This window comes from Lontra canadensis, unplaced genomic scaffold (genome assembly GCF_010015895.1).
Source record: "Lontra canadensis isolate GAN:19392208 unplaced genomic scaffold, GSC_riverotter_1.0 scaffold2, whole genome shotgun sequence".
Lineage (NCBI taxonomy): Eukaryota > Metazoa > Chordata > Mammalia > Carnivora > Mustelidae > Lontra > Lontra canadensis.
This window is the reverse complement of record NW_022630996.1, coordinates 63,433,002-63,454,061: the sequence shown is the minus strand read 5'-3', so window position 1 is coordinate 63,454,061 and position 21,060 is coordinate 63,433,002. Positions and strand designations below refer to the sequence as shown.

Below are 21,060 nucleotides of genomic sequence, written 5' to 3'. Positions count from 1 at the left end.
AAGCTTTGTTTTTCTTACCACTGGATCCCTGGCACATAAATAGCACTCAGATTTACTGAAAGAATGATGAAAAGGAAAATGGTATCTTTTACCTCCAGTGTACATACAATGTCTGACCAATATTAGGGATTCATTAAAACTTGTATTTCCCTGTTTTTGCTTATTTCTGGTTTGTTATTCTCTGACAGAAAATGATTTTTTTCCCTCAATACTATATTTGAAAATTGACTTTCTAATGCTATATATTTTTAAGTCTTTAACACCAAGCTACTCTGATAGACTTCCCTTCCCTACAGGGCTGCCATACTGTGTAACCCAGGAGGGTACACTGTATTCTATGGAGCAGGGAGTTGTTTGAAGTAGTATGATTGCATCCTCACCTCCCTCTGTGAAAGGAAAAGCATTTAGCTAACTCCTAAAGTTGGTTGTAAGAGCAGTTCTAAACCCTAGCTGTACATCAGAATTACATGGGGGTACTTTCAAAACAGAAATCCCGGGGTGCCTGGGTGGCTGAGTCAGTTAAGTGTCTGTCTTTGGCTCAGGTCATGATCCCAGGGTGCGCATCAGGCTCCCTGCTCAGCGGGCAGTCTGCTTCTCCCCCTCCCTCTGCTGCTCCCCTTGGTTGTGCTCTCTTGCTCTTTCAAATAAATAAATAAATAAATCTTTAAAAAAGGCAAAACAAAACAAAACAGAAATCCTTGAGCCCACCCTACATTTATTGAGTCATTACACAGTTAAACTCCCTACATGACTGCAGAACCAGGGTTAGGAAACACTTGGCTGGAGCACAGGATGAGTGTGGGAAAAGTGGTTACACATTAATCTGGATAGGAAGGTTAGAGACCATGAAATTGGGGTCCCCATATGCAATACTGAGGAGTTGAATTTAATTCTACATATAGTAAGGAACCATGAAAGGCTTTTAGAGGGCAATGAAATAATCAGATCTGTAAGAAAGGTGAACTTGGCACCAGTGTGGCAGATATGCGGGCAGGGTGTAGAGCCTCAGCCAGGGGAAGCCAGGGAGGAAGTTAAATAAATTTAGGAACAAGTGATAAGGACTTGAACGAGGGTGAATGCAGTGCAACGAGGGAAAAAGGGAATGGGAAAGCACTCACAAGACATTTGACAAGACTCAATAAGTGAAATGTCTAGAATAAGAAAGGAGAGAGAGGCTGAAAACCCCTCTAAGATTTCTAGGCTAAGCAACTGGATGCAATTTGATGATGCCACTAAGCAAACAGAAAATACAAGTGGAAGGGCAGAATTGAGCAAGCAAAGGGAACAGATTCTGTTTCCAGGTATGAAGAAACAGTCCTTTTGTATACCATTTAGGTAGAGCTAGAATAGCAGGAAATTGGAAATTAAGATCTAGAATTCATAAGAGAATCTGAGGCTGAAATTTTAGGTTTGGGTGTCAACAGGGTATTTCAGTTGAGGCCACTGGAATGAATGAAACCAAACATGGCTTTGTCTATGCAGAATCAAAAGTGCTTAGCACAGATTTAGAGATAAAATCAGTTTTTCTCATTCAATTTACTTAACCATATAATTTTAATAAGGCTCAGAACGAGCACATTAGAAATAAACAGAAATTAATGTGAAGTGTCAATTATGATATATAAAAATTATCTGTAATCTTTAGGACAACTTCAAATATGACTAACTGTATCTCTGTACACATTTAACTGTTGGCTTGGAAAGACTAGTTTCTAAGCTTATTAAATAGTAGATTAGCCAAGATGAGTCAGATGACTCAGATTATGAGTCAGCTCCTCATCTATGCTATCAGTACTCCCCCTAAATGAAACAGAGATTTGGTGATCTACTTCATACAATGTAAAGGCAATATGATTCATTAAGCTAAATCATAAAAATACAACATATGTAATAAATGGAGATTATATCCAGAGATTGTCAGTTAATCTGTGTGTCTATGTATGTGTATGCTTGTGTGCCAGGCACTTTTGTGTCATTTACTTTAATACAAATTCATTACTAGATCTGGAATTATTTCAATAGAAAAAACCCCAAATTTAAGATTCCTAGGAACTGCTGCTTCTGGAGAGTAAATGAACTTGTATATACTGAGTCCCAGAAATCTTCATATAAAGAGGCATCCAGGTTAATTATGATGCAGGGGGCTCAAGAACTATACTTTGAGAAATACAAACTTATACTAGTTATACATTTTAACTAAGACTTTTAAAAACATGTTGATAAATTTTCTTGGATTGTAGAAAAATGTTTGAAATAGCAGTGTTATGTAGTTTAAGTAGAAAATATATTTTATTTATTCAACTTTGTTGACTTCCAGTATATTTTGAAATGACACACAAAGTTATACCAAACCTATTTTTTAATTTCATTACATTCCACTCCAAATTCTTTACCATTTACCAAAAATAACTTTTTATAAAGCTTACTGTTTTGTCCATTAATATACAGATGATCAATCTACACTTTTTTGCATGTTTCTCTCAAAAGTTAGAATAGCTTATGATGATATTATATAAAACTAACTGGTATATTACACACCAAACAGAAGTACAGATTCTGTACAATGTAATAGTATACATATATATTACAAGAGACTAAATGCCTTGTTAAAAGTAATAGTTTAAGAAATCTTTCATGGAAAAAAAATCTGCATTACAAAATGTGGTGGCTTAAGTATCAGCTGCTTTCCGCTCATGAATTTCTTTCAGTCGGCATTAACTGTCCATTTAGCTTCATTAATAGTTTTACCACAAGGCCAGCCTACAAAGTAAAATATATGGCAACAGTAAATGTCAAACACTTATGGCAGTGGGCAGTTCCCTATCTGAAAAGGAACCTTCTTTGTAGAAGGCAGCTTGTCAAGAATAGGAGTACTTAGGCTTTCAAGAGATTTAAGGAGCAACCTACTGGATGCAGCTAGTGGCTCAGATACCAAGAAGAGGTAAGGACTACCTAATATCTTGATAAAAAAATAGGGAATACTGACCAGAATTAAAGGAAATGGCAGAAAAAAGTGATTCACTATTATAAAACTGAAATATTCACTATTATAAAACTTATTCAGATAAGTTTCAGGCTTATTTGCTTAGGCAAGGCCTATGTTTTTTCCCTTGGTCTTAAATATCTTAATTTCATAAGTTATCAAAGGTTTTTCTTGAAGCAAAATGGATTGTCACTTTAAAATTTTTTTCCTTTTCTTTTTAATTCAATTAGCCAACATATATAAAACATCATTTGTTTTTGATGTTAAATGATTCATCAGTTGTGTATAACACCCAGTGCTCATCAAATCGCTAAAACAGCAGTTCATTAGAAGTCCAAAGTAATTGATAAGTGCTTACCTGTTTTGTGTGTACTATAAAGCTCATTTTATTTTCCATACTATGGATCTGAAAACATGTATCAGCATCCCCCAACTGCCACATAAAACAACCATACTTAAGACTGATGAGTAAAGCCTGCAACATAATTAGAAACTGTTTTATTGAAATATATATTAAAAATACCTCTCTTCTCTTACTATCTATAGTGCCCTAATTGATCTAGTCTGTCTAAACATAATGGTTTTGAATGTCAAATAAAATCTATATGAGGTACCCACATTAACCTCACAGAACCTAAAGTACAGAGCCACATAGATGGTAGATGCTCAGGAGACTACTTCAAGCAATGATAAATTGTTTGTATTAGACTGACAAAATATTTTAAAGATGCCTGTTCTGTGGTATGTGTACACACACACACACACACACACACAAACACACACAGTCTCTGGCATATCATTCAGCCATGAGAAAGAAGACAGTACTTCCATTTTCAACAACATGAATAGACCTCGAGGTCATTATGCTAAATGAAATAAGTCAGAATAAGACTAATATTATAGGATACCACTTAATTCAGAGTCTAAAGAAGCTGAAGTCACAGAAACAGAAACGGAATGGTGGCTACCAAGGGCTGGGGGATGGGTGAAATGAGGAAATGTTGGCCATGGAGTATAAACTTGCAGGTATAAGATGAGTAAGTTCTGGGGAATCTAATGTACAGCATAGTGACTATAGTTAACAATACTGTAATATCTATTTCAAGTTACTGAGAGAGTAGATCTTAAATGTTCTCATCACAAAAAAGATATAGTAATTGTGTTATGTAACAACATGATGGAGGTATTTGCTAATGCTATGGTAATAATCATTTTGTAATATATAAGCATATATAAGCATACCAAATCAACCAACTGTATACCTTAAACATAAACAATGTTATATGTCAATTATGTTTCAATAAAGCTGAGAAAAAAAGATTCCCAATCTCTCAGTGACTTTCAGGAAAATTAAATAGACAGGTTTTTACTTTCTGCATACTAAAAACATTCCCTTTACTTCATGCAGTATCTTCTGAATATGGACTTGGTACTTTCAGATCTGAAATTTACATAATGAGGTAACATGCTGACTTAGGCAATTCCATCTCACTAAAATTAAGTACAGTGACATATCTATTGTAAAAATGAGCATAATTTTTTTTAAAGATTTTATTTATTTATTTGACAGACAGAGATCACAGATAGGCAGAGAGGCAGGCAGAGAGAGAGGAAGGGAAGCAGGCTCCCCGCTGAGCAGAGAGACCGATGCAGGGCTCGATCCCAGGACCCTGGGATCATGACCTGAGCTGAAGGCAGAGGCTTTAACCCACTGAGCCACCCAGGCGCCCCCCCATAATTTTAAAAATTAATAACATACCCTTCAAAAATTCATCAAATCATTTAAGCAAATATTAGAATAACCTATTCCTACATTTTCCTAATGAAAAGCTATATTTAAAACAGGCATTCAATTGTATCTTTTTGATTATTTTAAAATGTCTCTCCTAGCAGTAACTTTCATTTTCCTGCCCTGAAAATATATCCTTTATATACACACATGTACAAAGAAAGTGTTTGTGCAGCCTTTAAAATACACGTCTAAAAACATCTGCATTCTATGACTAGCAGTTCTTAACGTATTGATTATAAAAACTGAAGTGGCTCAGTGGGTTAAAACCTCTGCCTTTGGCTCGGGTCGTGATCCCAGGGTCCTGGGATCAAGCTCTGCATTGGGCTCTCTGCTCGGCAGGGAGCCTGCTTCCCCTTCTCTCTCTGCCTGCTGCTTTGCCTACTTGTGATCTCTGTCTGTCAAATAAATAAAATCTTCAAAAAAAAAAATCACTTAAAAAGAAAAAGAATTGAAGTTACGTGAAAAAGATAGGTTTAGGGCATTTTTAAAGTGATGTTCTTAAATGAAACAGTACAATTAATTTTCATGAGTGTACATTATATATAATGGGAATAACATCTTTACAATTAGCAAACTACATTTATATTGTAAAATATAGCTTTATAGATAGGATATGCTAAAATATCTATTTACCAAGGTACACAATGAAACACTGATTCAAGATATAATACCTTAAACTATCTATCTTTTGGATCAGTTGCTTGAAATTTGTTCAATCAAGATGTAGAAAATGTTCCAGTAGTATGGCCTCAAAACAATTTAATATACAGAAAACAAACAAACAAACCTGTGGTACAAGTCCTCAATTATATGGAGGCCAAATTACTAACAAAGTTCTGAGGTTCTAAATTTGAAATAAAGGTTTTGTTAGTAAAGAACAGAATGCATGATGGAAGGAATTTCTGAGAGACCGGTAATAATGAAAACAGCTCAATGGAGCTGGAACGTCCTAGTCCATATGGTAATTTGGGGAGATCAGTCTACTCCAGAAGGTAAAAAGCGTTCTCTTAAAGAAGGTAAAACCTACTTAAAGAAGGTAAAAACTAAAACTTGTTTAGTGAGGGAAATAAAAAACCACAAGAGAAATGGTAAGAACAGTTGAGAGCAGAAAAGGGAAAACCACAGGTGTGCCAACTCCTGATCTCCAGATTGTGAGTTTGAGCCCCATGTTGGGTGTAGAGATTACTTAAAAATAAAATCAATCTCTCCCTCTCTCTCTTTTTTTTTCCAAAAAAGGGGTGGGGGTGAACCACAGAAGTCAGAAGTAATACATAGCCAGCCAGCAGACAGGAGAAAAAGTGATATTGACAAGTGATCGTGAAGATGGCATTATGTGGATATTTAAATAACCAGTTGTATTTGAGAAGGGCATTATGGCCAACATAAATTGATATCAGCAAAGGGTAATCTACTGCGGGTATGGCAGTAGCACTATTATGGTTAAAGATACATTAACAAGTATAGTTCAGTGATGAAATAGCAATGCATTCATTATAGTAAAACACTGACCTACAACACAGTCTATTATACATTCAATAGTGTCTACATTTCATGTAAGTAGGACAGAAAAATCTTTGCTAAGCATATGAAATTGGCTAGCCTATACTTTCTAATGGGAAACTCTCATTATTTCAAAGAGAAACAAGATACAGAAGATAGAAGTAATTGATATAAAAAACAGAGCTGTATTCTATCTATAGCTTTTCATGAGATTTAATCTCTGAAGCTATCATATCCCAAGTAGAGTTTTAAATGTAAATAAGGGTATTTTTGCAAGTGAAGATGTTTAGTCTCTTAAAGTAAGCTTGTCAAATTCACCCCAGCATATCTTGATGACTGTAAGACAACCGCAGACAAGCTGACTGTTCTCACCTTTGATGATTAGAAAATATAATAACTTAGAGCTTTCATCAGTGCTATAAATTTATCAGTGGTTTAAGGAGCACAAGGTAATAGTTAGATGGCAGAAAACATTGTTACCCTTTGGTTTAATCACCTTCTTATACTCAAGGACAGTATTTTTATTTAATTCCTAGAAATCAAACATCTTATCCTTTCCAAAAAAGCAGACTGTTAACTATTAATATTATCATCCTCTGCCTGCTACTGCAATCTCACTCATTCCTGGACCAGAATATTATTCATAACGTGAAATGTTATAATGCTGATCCATCATATGGGGACTAAATAAAATGTTTTATTGTTGCCTAAATTTGAAATGCTACCAAATATCAAACATACACTATAGCTTACAGAAGAGTCTTGGTGTCATACTCAGAGCATCACCATTTAGTACAATAAAGGATTTGTATAAAATGCTCTGAAATAGCAGAGGAAAAACTTCTTGAAATGGTAAGGGAAATTTCTCCTTTAATTTCCTTTAACAAATTTAGTACAAAAGAAATAGAAAAATGGTTGCAAACTAATATGAAGCAGCCTATTTTGTCTGAAAAAGTAGCTTAAATAGAAAATGATAATGAGCAAATGACCCAAAATCAAGCTGACATCAGAGACTTCAAAAAAATCCAGTTCCAGATAAACATCTGAAGTCAGTCCTTATTCAACACTATGTCCCTATATATTCTCTATCTCCATTCACAGGCATATCTAACAGCGTGATAAAATGGCAACTGTCCATAAGGATGATCTGGAGTTATCAGAAAATGACTAAACTACTTTCAGAAGTTATGTGATTACATAATAAAAGATTATGAAAGTAAAAATTAGGTTTATGATAAAATTTCCTAATTCAAAATGTCTTTTTTGACAAGCTGTTTATTACCTCAACTGATCTATTTATAGACAAATCTGAATGAACAAAATTAATGATTTTTCTTAGCCTCCTATTATAAACTAGAAAGCTGTTCATCCTGATAAATGCATTAAATATGCTAAAAATAATCCCAAATTTCATATTATAATGACTCTGATTAAAAAAGGAGTATAATACAATAATAAGCCTCTTATGGAAAAGCTCTGAAGTGATCTAATAATAGTCCCTTCCACGCTTCATCTTGCCTGTTTCCCAGGCTCTTACAACTAATTCTAATTTTCCAAGTGAGTCCCTTGTATCAGATAGTCTATTTTTCTTTTTTTAATCTGTATTGTTTTCACTTAAACTTAACTGAATTTTTTAAATAGGTAATATAATTACAGTTAAAATTTTTAAGTTGCAAAACGGTACATAGTAAAAAGTCTCCCTCCTACTCTTGTTCTCAGTTACCTCACTGCCTTCTCTAAAGGCTTTATGACTTTCTAATCATACACAAGCAATATGTATTTATGTAAATATAGTCTTCACTTCCCCCATTTTTACACAAATAGTAGCCCATTACATATGGTTCACCACTGTGCTTTTTCACTAAATATATCTTGGAAATCATTCTATACATTCTTCATTCTTTTATATGGGTGCACAGTATTTCAACATAGAAATGAACTATAATTCATATAACTATATAATTAATGTTAATAATATAATTAACACCTTACTGACAATTATTTACTTTTCAACCCTCATCCTTTGCTATTACAAATGAAATTGCAATGAATAGTCTTATATAGTCATTTCTAGATTTTTCATACAGACTGGTACCATTTTTTTGACATTATAAAATGTAACTAGTTAAAAACAGCTGTAAATCTACCTTAGTTTCCATGTTGAGGAGATGAAGTCCTTTTATATTCACTCCTACATACACAGGGATGACTTTATGATTGCTGGGGCTTGCCTTTGTAAATATCTGTCCTGTGAAAAAAGCTGCTCCATATGTAGGAATTTCCCAACAATTCTGTAAGAACATGCGCTGAAGGTGATGCATTTCTTTACTGACACCCTCACTTGTACTAAGATTCTAAAAACAAAGTAAAGTAATAGAGATGTGAACAGAGAATATACCTTTGATAATCGAAAGAGGTCAACTAAGCAGTTTCTAAAATCATGGCCACCCCCAGAGAAAAATACAATTGTGTGACACTAGCCCAAGAGCAATTTTTTTTGAGATGTTAATCTTTAAAAAAGGAAAGAAATATCAAAATCTAAAAATATTGTTTGTCTATTCTATTAGGTTTTAAGTGCCCCTTCGAAAGGGATAGTGTATAATTTCATGGGTGTGTGTATGTGCATGTGTTTAATCTCTAGTCCTTACCACAGAAGCCAACATACAGAAGGCATTCCGTAAAAGATTCCACATTATTAAAAATAAAAATATCATGCTATCAGTTTCATGTGAACTAGAAGATCCATTTTTAATTTCAGGACAGTAAATTTAATGTAATTATGTTTAAAACATATTAAACAATTTCAAACAATTTAATTTACAAATTTTCAACTAGGATATAAAGTACCCTTATTTCTATTAAAGGCTTACCTTGTATTCATGAAGTATTCGGTTTGTCCAGTGAGGTGCCTTACTTTTTAGTTTGGTAACAGGTACAATGGATTTTAAATTTTCTTCACTGTAAGCAAATATGACATGTTTTAAATAAATCATCCTTAGTAGCTAAAGTACATAAATCATTTAAAAACAAACTGCTTTAAGTAACATGATTTTTGAGCTGAAGAATCTGTATTGTAAAATATTAGAGAACTCTCAAAATTTTATGCAAAAGGCCACAATCCCAACATTCTCATTTAAGAGAAATGTTTCTTCTTTCAACAACCACAAAGTATTTTTGAAAATTGAAAACCACAGGGGTGCCTGGGTGTCTCAGTGGGTTAAGCCTCTGTCTTTGGCTCAAGTCATGATCTCAGGGTCCTAGGATCAAGCCCTGCATCGGGCTCTCTGCTCAGTGGGTAGCCTGCTTCCCCCCAACCCCTGCCTGCCTCTCTGCCTACTTGTGATCTCTCTCTGTCAAATAAAGAAATAAAATATTAAAAAAAAACCAAACCATTCAACTGTAACTGGTATTGGAGAGCCGAAAATTAACACCGAAGACAGAGAGACATGAAATCACATGTTTAATCTTTGAGAGAAAACACTGAGGTTTTAAACACTGAAGCTTAATTGTGGTTTTCAATTTTTTTCTTTCTTTTTTTTTTTTTTTAAAAGATTTTACTTATTTATTTGACAGACAGAGATCACAAGTACACAGAGAGGCAGACAGAGAGGCAGGCAGAGACAGAGAGTGGGGGAAGCAGCCTTCCCACTGAGCAGCGAGCCCAATGTGGGGTTGATCCCAGGACCCTGGGATCATGACCTGAGCTGGAGGCAGAGGCTTTAACCCACTGAGCCACCCAGGTACCCCCAAAATAAAATCTTTAAAAAAGAAAAAAGCTATATCAAACCATAGTCAAATACAAGAAAAGTAACTTTGGAGAGAGTATAATTTAAGAATGTTTTACCATTCTTTTCTTTGGTTTTGTTTTTTTCCTTATTCCATGCCTTGTATCCTTTAGTTCCAAACCAAAGAATAAATATATATTTTTTTAAAAATAAATATTTCTTAATAGCATTTTTAAACATTCTTGGTTAAACAGAATCTTAAGCACAGCACAAAACCACGTTTTAAATACTTACTTTAGGAAACCTTGCTTGTGTTTCTTACTCTCATAATTTCCATAAACTATTTGCAACAGTAGACTTGCCAGTGTTATCAGTTTAGCATCAGGAGCTGTATAAAAGCCCTTCAATAAATTATATCTGGCTTCATCAAAGAGAATAAGAATAGCTAGTGGGTCTTCAATCTTAAAAGAAAAGGTATAACTTGGTTATTGGGCTACAATTTCCTGTTACAAATATACAACTTGTCACTTTCTAATTTGGAAAAGCAAAAGATACATATCCATATATAAATGAGCTGTTACTGATTTAGAGCAGAGGCTGACAAATTTTTCCTGTTCAGGGCCAGATGATAATATTTTAAGCTTTATGAGTCACAAAGTCTTTCTTACAACTACCCAACTCAGCTAGTGTAGCACAAGAGCAACCACAGGCAATCTAGTAACAAATGGGTGTGGTGGTGTTCTCATAATACTTTATATATGGATTCTCAAATTTGAATTTCATAAAATTTTCCCATGACATGGGATATTATCCTTTTGATTTTTTTTCAACCATGAACAACTTGTGGGTATATAAAAATAAACAACAGGTCAAATATAGCAATAGGTGCTATAGTTTATTTCTGATTTACAGTCTAATAAAAGATTATCATTAGTTTATAGATATCAATAACTTCTAGCACAATTTTACCTAAATTATTTATATTCCTCAAACATTATTCTACATTTTTCACACAATATAGTAGTGAACCTCAAGGAAAGTAAAAGGAAGTGTGTCAATTCCTAGAGGGGTAATGTAGTTTTTAAAAACCTTGTTTTAAAAAATTTTTTTAAGAATTTTCTTTGGCTAAAAACACTTGGCACTTTGAAATAACACTCAAGAACAGAAGATTTTTTTCCCCTAAGTTTCAAATCTTTGTAAAGTTTCATTTTATCCAATAAGATTAACAAAGCCTGACTAGCTAGCCTACTCCTGCTCCAGTTGGAAACAGTTATACAGAGTTTCTGAATGAATACTTAAAGTATTTCCAGGGAATCTGGGTGGCTCAGTCAAGTAAGCGTTTGCCTTCAGCTCAGGTCATGATCCTGGGGCCCTGGGATGGAGCCCCAAGTTGGGCTCCCTGCTCAGCAGGGAGTCTGCTTCTCTGTCTCTCCCGCCCCTCCACCCAGCTTATGCTCTCTCTCTTGCTTGCTCTCTCAAATAAAATCTTAAAAAATTATTTCCAAATATAATTCAAAGTCATTCAATTCCTTATGGTAAAAGTTATTTTTGTCTAACTAAAATAATCTTACAATACTCTCTATAATGTGAAAAAAACAACAGAGGTTTTCATGGGGAAAAAAGATGAGAGGATTTTTCTAGATTAAGAGAGACTAAAGAGATAATAATCAAATACAAAGTATGAACCTTGACTAGATCCTACATATGGGGGCTACATAAGACTCTTAAACAATTGGGGAAAATCTGAATATGGATCATGTATTAGACATTATTATGGAAATAAAAATTTTATTAGGTGAAATGGTATATTATAGTATGTTGGTATGTCCTTTTTCTTAGGAGATATGTTAAAATATGTAGGGATTAAGTGCCATGATGTCTGGAACTCACTTCTGAATGGTCCATAAAGAAAAAACAGAGAAGTGAAGGTAATAAATAAAGCAAAATATTAGCAGTTAGTGAATTTAATGAATTTTATTACTTTTTCAACTTTTTGTGGGTTTTTAATTTCTCAAAATTAACAGTGAAATTTGAAGAGTTTGAGTAGGTAATAGTTATAATTCTTTTTTTTTTTTTTTAAAGATTTTATTTATTTATTTGTCAGAGAGAGAGGGAGAGTGAGCGAGCACAGGCAGACAGAATGTCAGGCAGAGGCAGAGGGAGAAGCAGGTTCCCCGCCAAGCAAGGAGCCCGATGTGGGACTCAATCCCAGGACGCTGGGATCATGACCTGAGCCGAAGGCAGCTGCTTAACCAACTGAGCCACCCAGGCGTCCCAATAGTTATAATTCTTAATAGCATATTCAGTGAGCATATTCAGTGAGCATTAGTCAACAATTATTCTTTTCTAATGAAATCAGGCCATTTTCATCCTACAGAAAGGATGCAACAAATAAATGTAATTTTTCCATTTTTCAGATGGTACGAAATGGAATTTAATTACATAATGAAAGAAAACAACTGTTTTATCAGATGATCATGATTTTCTGATTTGCCCTGAGGTACTTACTAAGCCTTGCTTCTTTTTTACTTGAATTCACTTTATATTCTTTGTAATTATGCAATTCATTTATCATCCAAGTTTTACCATTATTGCTTTTTCTCTACCAATCAACTTTTCTTTTTTTTTTTTTTTTAGATTTTATTTATTTATTTGAGAGAGATAGAGAGAGTGAGAGAGAGCATGAGAGGGGAGAAGGTCAGAGGGAGAAGCAGACTCCCTGTGGAGCTGGGAGCCTGATGCAGGACTCGATCCCAGGACTCCAGGATCATGACCTGAGCCAAAGGCAGTCACTTAACCAAATGAGCCACTCAGGTACCCCCAATCAACTTTTAAAATGTCAGAGGTGGGGCGTCTGGGTGGCTCAGTTGGTTAATCGACGGCCTTCGACTCAGGTCATGATCCCAGAGTCCTGGGATCGAGCCCCGAGTCAGGCTCTCTGCTCAGTGGGGAACCTGCATCTCCCTCTCCCTCTGCCGCTCTACCTGCTTATGTCTCTTACTCTCTGTCAAATAAATAAAATCTTTAAAAAAAAAATGTCACTGAGGTGGAGAAAGAAGATAGACTGAGTATACTAAGATTACTTGCAGATTTTATGTAACTAATACATTCTTTGAAACTGCACTAAAAACGTAAAACAGAAATTTAATATTTTAACCAATTTTAAGGGTATAATTCAGTGACATTAATTACAGTGTTGTGCAAGCATCACCACTATTTATACAACTTTTTCATCACCCAACAGAAACTATTAACCTAAGCAATAATTCCTCATTCTCTCTCCCAACACCTGTGATAACCACTAATCTACTTTCTCTTTATGAATTTTCCTATTCTAGATATTTAATGTAAGTAGAATCATACAATATTTGTCCTGCGTGTGGCTTATGGCATGTGGCTTATTTCCTTAGTATGTTTCCAAGGTTTATCCATGTTAAGACACTTATCAGAAGTTCATTCTTTTTTATGGCTGAATAATATTCCATTTCATATATATATCACATTTTGTTTATCCATTCATCTGCTGATGGAAACTTGTTTGTTTCCATCATTTTGGTTATTATGATAATATTGCTCTAGTATATAGATACTAGATAGACACTAGATAGACACTAGTGTATAGATACCTATGTGAGTTGCTATTTTCAATTCTTCAGGTATATATTAAGAGTGCAACTATGAGATCATATGATAATTAGGTTTAGTTTTTTCAAGAACCACTACTGTTTATAGCAGCCATATCATTTTACAGTCCTACCTGCAATGTACAAGGATTACAATTTCTCTGTATTCTCACCAACACTCATTATTTTCCTTTTTTAAAATCTTTACTACTATAGCTACCCTACGAGTGGGAAGTTTCTCATTGTGTTTTTGATGTGTATTTCCCAAATGACCACTGATGCTGAGCATCTTTTCACGTGTTTGTTGACTATATGTGTATCTTCCCTAGAGAAATTAAAGTCTTTTGCCTATTTTAATTGGGTTGTCTTTTGTTTTTGAATTGTATTTCTTCATGTATTCTGGATGGTAAACCCCTGTCAGATAAATGATTTGCAAATATTTTCTCCCATTCTGGGGCATCTGGGTGGCTCAGTCAATTAGGCATCTGACTCAGGTCAAGATCTCAAGTCAACTCAACCAGCTGAGATGGACTACCTGCTCAGCCCAGAGTCTCATGGGACTCTCTTTCCCTCTCCTTCTGCCCCTCTCCCTGCTTGCTGACTCTCTAATAAATCAATCTTTAAAAAAATATATATTTTCTTCCATTCTGTAAATTGTTTTTAACTTTCTTGATAATGTCCTTTGATATACAATTTTTTTTTAATTTTCAAGAAGTCCACTTTATCTATACTTCTTTTGTTGTTCATGCTTTTGGTATTATATTTAAAAATCCACTGCCAAATCTAATGTCATGAAGATATGTCTATTTGTTCTCTTCTAAGAGGTTTAAGGTTTTGGCTCTTATGCTTAAGTTGTTGATCTACTGAGTTAATTTTTATATATAGTGGGAGGTCGGGGTCCAATTTCATACTTTTCACCATCTATTGAAAAGACTATTCTTTCTTCATTGGATGGACTTGGCACCCTTGTCAGAAGACAGCTGAAATAGCCTTTTCCGGGGCACCTGGTGGCTCAGTCAGTTGAGCAGTTGGCTCTTGATTTCGGCATAGGTCGTGATCTCGGGGTCCTGGGATGGACCCCTGTGCTGGGTTCCTTGCTCAGCGGGGAATGTGCTTGAGAGTTCTCTCTCTCTCTCCCTCTTACTCAGCTCACATGTGCGCTCCCTCGCACTCAAATAAATAAATCTTTAAAAAAATTAATCAGCTGACTACGGATTTTGGTTATAAATGTATTGGGTTTATTTCTGGACTCTTACATCTATTCCATTAGTCTATATAACTGTCCTTAAGGCAAAACCACACTGTTTTAACTACTATGGCTTTATAGTAAGCTTTGAAATTGGAGGTGTGAATCCCTCAACTTTATCCTTTTTTTTAAAGACTGTTTTGGCTATCCAAGGCCCTTTGTAATTCCATATGAATTTCTGCAAAAAGGCTGTTGGAATTTTTTTAGGAAATGTGGTAAATCAGTAGATTGTTTTGCTGGTACAGACATCTTAATGATATTAAATCTTCCTATCCTTAAAACAGATATCTTTCCAGTTAAGTTAGATCTTCTTTAATTTCTTTCAGGAATGTTTTGTAGTTTTGAGTGTATAAGCCTTGTACCTCTTTTATTAAATTCATTCCTAGACATTTTATTCTTTAAGAAGCTATTTTGATGAATTTCTTAATTTCCTTTTGGGGTTATTCACTGATGTGTATAGAAACAAACAAATGATTTTTTTGTGTTAAGTTTATTCCTTGCAATGTTGCTCAATCTACTTATTAGCTTTAATGGGTTTCTTGTGGATTCTTCGTGATTTCCTATATGTAGGATCATATCATTTGCAAATAGTTTAGCCTTTTCCTTTTCAATGTGGATGCCTTTTATTTTTATTTTTCTTCCTTTTTTTATTATTATTTTTAAAGATTTTATTTATTTATTTGAAAAAGAGAGAGAGAGTGCACACAAGCACAAGCAGGGAGACAGGCAGAGGGAGAGAGAAAGGGAGCAGACTCTCTGCTGAGCAGGGAGCCCAATTCACGGCTCAATCCCAGGCCCACGGGATCATGATCTGAGCTGAGGCCAGATGCTTAACCAACTAAGCCACCCTAGTGGCCCTCTTTTTTTTTTTTTTTTTTTTTTTAAGAAAGAGTGCACATGCAAGCAGGTAAGATAGGGACAGGGAGGGAGGGAGAGGATCTTAAGCAGGCTCCACACTAAGCAGTGCTGTCTGAGGCAGGGCTCAATCTCTCATGACCCTGAGATCAAGAGTTGGACACTTAACCAACTGAACCACTCAGGCACCCCATTTTTTCTTTTTTTCTTCTTCTTCTTTTTTTAATCTAATTGCTCTGGTTAGAACTTCTAGTACTATGTTAAATAACAGTGCTGAAAGCTGGCCTTCTTGTCTTGTTCCTGATCTTAGAAGGAAAGCTCTAACATTTCATCCAGTATGATGTTAGCTGTGAATTTTTCATAAATGCCAGTTATCATGTTGAGGAAGTTCCCATCTATTCCTAATTGTAAGAGTTTTATCATGAAAGGGTATTAGATTTTGTTAAGTATATTTTCTGTGTTGACTGAGATGATTAACTGTGTTTTTTCCTCTGTTCTTTTTTTTTTTTTTTTTAAGATTTTATTCATTTATTTATTTGAGAGATAACATGAGCACAAGTTGAGGGGTAGGGGCAGAGGGAGAGGCAGACTGCCTACTGAGCAGGGAGCCTGATGGGGGCTTGATCCCAGGACCCTGAGCTCATGACCTGAGCTGAAGGCAGCTGCTTAACTGACTGATTGTTCTATTTGTGAAATTCTAACACATTTTTCTATGAGTAATCTAGATCTTTGTTTTTGGTTAATTTCATACAAAGTAACTTCCAGTATATGTCACTGAAAGGATCATACTTGTCTTTAGTTTGATAATATAAGAGGGACAATACGAGTAATCAGGTATAAAATATTTACCAAGTTTGTACATGATCGATCAATTTTCCATATACTAAAACTTCCTTAACTTTGTCTGTTTAATATTTCCTTGGATAAGAATCAGGAAATGCATTGTATATTTTTTATTCACCAAAGTTATAAGACCTTGGAACTTTTTTTTTTTTCAATTTAAAAAACTTTATAGACCATCACACTAGTTTAACTTGTAATATCCACTTTAAGTTTCTGTGTTGTTCACTCATCCTTCAGATACCATTACTCTACACTCCCTCTAAAATTTACAGTAATTCAAATCCAAATGTACTTGTGTGGAACAATTCTTTTTATCAAATATAAATTATATTCTCATTTTTACTATCTATATAATTCTCTGCTTGATTTGGAAACAGCTACTTACTAACTATTGAGAACAGCTTTTTATGTCCCCTTTGCAAATATTATCTGCACTCAGAATGTATTTTGTTTTCCTCTCACACCAACTTATCTCTTTGCTCCTTTGAAATTTACACACTGATTGGCTCTTTATTAAATTGATCTGTGATACTGTACTTCCTAACTGGGCTAAAGTTCTTTTTGGTATAATCTGTCTTCCATCTGGTTGCTAATTCTCTTTAGAATAGATTCTTTATTTCTTTTGTTTCTAAGACAATGGAGGTGGAAATAAAAAAACCAACCAGGGGCTTCGTAAGTAGACTAACTCAGACTTACCCCAGGGATATGAAGATTAAACAGAAAAACAAAAGTAAAACCTCCTCATACAGGAACAGTCTGTTTCTAGTGCCTACCACAGGAATTCAATAGATTCTGTGCATTTAAATGACTATAAATAAGATTTCCAAGCAAACCTTTTTTTCAACTTCCAAAGGAAGTCTCACATCTCTTCTTAGGAAAAGCTGTGGTGTTTCTCTTTGGGGATCCAAATTAGTCAATTCAGAAAGTATTTCTGGCCAATCACGAACATGTTGCAAGGGTTTATGATAAGGCTTGAGTTGAAGGCCTGAAAAACATCTTTCCTTTTATAAATAATAATGTAAAGATAAATTATATCAACACATAGAAAATTTGTATTAAACTATCTATACTTAAGTGGTGAATACACACAAATTAAAGGTCTAAATTTAAGTCACTGACTTTATAACCAATTATCTCACAACCCATTTTTAGGTTAAAAGCTTGTGTTTTTAAGAGTATAAGAATTATGAGAATTACTAAAACAAATAAAACATATCAACTGTATATAAGATCTTTAATTCCACTATAGCTTATTTAATTATGATCCAATCAGTAGATGTTTTTTAAATCTAAGTGTTTTTTAAAAAATACAATTAAACATTAAATAACCAATCACAATAACTTCAATTAGCTCCTTTATGTATTTGCAATACTTTGCTTGAAAGGTAAATCTATAGTGGCATCAGGTTGGTCTTAAATAAAAAGATGTGATAGAAAACTAATATAAAGAAAAAGAACGTTTGCATTATTTTAGGTGAAATGAGCACTGACAATAAAGGCGAGTTGGATAAGCACTACATTTAATGGCATTCAAGTAAAATTCCATTGCCAGAGAAGTAAAGTTTTCAAATACTTAAAAATTGCTTTGAATGAAGCAGTGGATGAGGAGTCCCAGAGGCTTACCTGTTTCACAGCTGGAACACTAGTAATTTATATAAAAGAGAAGATCACTGTATAATTTCAAAATTTAAAGTCATTAAGAAATTGATGCTATACCTAAGTTTACCAATCCACTCTCACAAAGGAATAGGTTTACAGAGTAACAACTTTCTTACTGAGGTTTTCTGAACAGATCCAAATAGTGAAATACTGCTGTGTTTCTTGGGAGAGACGCATTCCTTCCATAATCTGCTGCACTGTGGTATTATTTCCATGCTTCAGTTCAACAGAACGGTATGATCCATCCATTCTGTATATTCGAACTTTTTCATACTAGGACAAAGAACAGTAATAAATTAGGCAACCTGGTTAGAAGTTACATATCCCAGCCTAACAAAAATGCTTCAATTTCAACTTCATATGTTTTATTATAGTTTCCAAACATGGAAAATTACAGAAAACTGCTTCAGATATCTGCTGGCACACTTTAAAAAGATTTTTATTTCCATTATATTTTCCAGTATGTTTTCCTCTGGATATTTCAGGTGAAATAAATTTGAGAAGCTAAGGCAAATGGTTCTTAAAAAATATTCAACTTCAGATTCTTCTGGTAAATGTTTTAAAGCTGTAACTGTACTAAGTAGGTATCACATAGGAGATATAGAGACTTAGTTACTGAGTCTGTTAGGTATCTCATGAGTCTAGTGGGCCACAAATTATACTGTAGAAATGTGTACTAGCAATAATTTTTCCTAAGAGGAATCTGTAATGGAAGACTGTGCACATGAAAGTTATGAACAATGGACCTTGAGCCAGTTTATTTCCTCCTGTTCAGAACATCTCAAAGAATAATCTTCTCAATACATTTTTTAAAAATCCCTGTCACCGATTTAGCCCATCTCTCACCCACCTCCTCTTTAACAATCAGCACTTTGTTTTCTATATTTAGAAGTGTTTTCTTGTGTTTGGTTTTTTAGATTCCACATACAAGTGAAATCATATGGCATTTGCCTGTCTTATTTCACTTAGCATAATAAATACCCTCTTGCTCCATCCATGTCATTCCAAATGACAAGATATCATTCTTTTTGGGGGCTGAGTAATATTCCATCGTCTATATATACCACCTAATCTTTATCCATTCATCTATGGATGAACACTTAGGTTGCTTCCATATCTTGGCTACTGTAAATAATATTGCAATAAACATAGAAATGCATGTATCTTTTCACACTTGATCTTAGCCAAAAGGCTGAGAAGCAACTGCAAGTATCTTTTTAAATTAGTGTTTTCATTTTCTTTGTGTAAATACCCAGCAGTGAAATTACCAGATCATATGGTATTTCTATTTTTAATTCTAGGGGGAAGCTCTGTACTGTTTTCCACAGTGGTTGCACCAATTTACATTCCCACAAATAGTGCGCAAGGGTTCTACTTTCTCTAGTACTTGTTATTTCTTACCTTTCTGAAACTAGCCATTCTGTCTGGTGTGAGGTAATATCTCACTGTGGTTTTTCGATGTATTCTCAATACATTTTATTGCCCAAACAACTTGCAGGTCAGTTCATTTTGGATGAATGTACTAATTCTTCTTATCTTATTAATTTAGAATATAAAAATTATGCCAGGAATAATAATGTGTTCTATACAATTAGAAAATAAATTGTAATCAAGTATAACAGTGCCTGTACCACTTATTTTCTTGACTTTGTCTTATGCTCATGGAATAGTATTTTGACAAAATCTGTTGAGTGTGTGGTGAGTGTGTATGTTAATATTCCTTAAAGGCAGAGATCATATATTTATTCTCTATCACTTGTTACTTCCAGTATTTCAAGGTATTAAATTACAGAAATACCCCATAAATACTTTCTGCCTAATTGATAGAAATGTCTGGAAAGGCTCAGAGATTACATCTGTTGACATCAAGCTTTAATACTTTATCTATTATAAATCCTTTTATCTGGTTTACAAGTTTTCACACAGTTTTTAAATTGGTGACAGTTTTATTGTTACTATAACTTTTAGGTGAACTGAGTTTTTTCTAATTGTTAACTATACTCTATCTTAATGTTACTGCTTATTATTCCAGACATCATCAGGTATTAAGATTATACTAGAAATTAGGTTAATATTAAGTGTTTTAAAGATTTATTTACTTATACAATTTTTATTTTGGTATGTAAGAATAAATGTCTGAATATTAGGGATGATAACAAATTTAATACTTAAGACATCTACCCATGAGGTTTTCTTTCTTTTTTTTTTTTCTTTAAAGATTTTATTTATTTATTTATTTGACAGAGAGAGAGAGATCACAAGTAAGCAGAGAGGCAGGCAGAGAGAGAGAGAGAGGAGGAAGCAGGATCCCCACTGAGCAGAGAACCCAATGTGGGGCTCGATCCCAGGACCCTGAGATCATGACCCGAGCCGAAGGCAGAGGCTTTAACCCACTGAGCCACGCAGGTGCCCCTACCCATGAGGTTTTCTAAAAGCTCGTAAGAAATGATCCATCCATTCCTCTTGCCACAAATACTCAAATTACTTATCAATTTAAATAGTTGGCTTAGCTCTATTTCTGAAGGTAATTCTTACTGGTTTGTTAATGGCTTCCTTCAATAGCTTTGCAGCTTCTTCCCAGTTATTTTGTTTGTTTTCTTCACAGATATTTAAAGGGGATCTTCCTTGTTGGTCTGTTATGTGCTAGAAATTTTAGAAAAAAGAAAAATGTGAAGAAAAAAAGCATTACAAATGTATGGCATTATAAGTGAAAATGTCATTCAATCAATCAAAATTTCATAAAAAATAGACTTTTGTCGAGTGTTAAATACTAACCATACTTAGCATATACTACACTTAAACATGAACTGATAAAGATGAAAGACTGAAAGCAC

General features: G+C 34.2%; 1 protein-coding gene across 6 annotated transcripts in view; it reads right to left on the bottom strand.

Annotated features, from left to right (window-relative positions):
* Positions 1-2,341: 2,341 nt before the first annotated feature.
* The window catches only part of KRIT1 (KRIT1 ankyrin repeat containing), a 36,613-nt gene continuing 17,894 nt past the window's right edge, over positions 2,342-21,060 (bottom strand). For 4 of the 6 annotated variants that reach the window (XM_032875368.1, XM_032875370.1, XM_032875369.1 and 1 more), the window contains 8 exons: positions 20,762-20,869; positions 18,343-18,499; positions 17,401-17,552; positions 10,295-10,461; positions 9,146-9,233; positions 8,423-8,629; positions 3,342-3,458; positions 2,342-2,760 (listed from right to left, as the gene is read on the bottom strand). In XM_032875368.1, coding sequence (XP_032731259.1) covers positions 2,692-2,760; positions 3,342-3,458; positions 8,423-8,629; positions 9,146-9,233; positions 10,295-10,461; positions 17,401-17,552; positions 18,343-18,499; positions 20,762-20,869 — 1,065 coding nt within the window. In that variant the 3' untranslated portion in view covers positions 2,342-2,691. Of the gene's footprint in view, positions 2,761-3,102; positions 3,154-3,341; positions 3,459-8,422; positions 8,630-9,145; positions 9,234-10,294; positions 10,462-17,400; positions 17,553-18,342; positions 18,500-20,761; positions 20,870-21,060 lie in introns of those variants that run through there. The other 2 variants (XM_032875379.1, XM_032875388.1) reach the window with 2 other exon arrangements.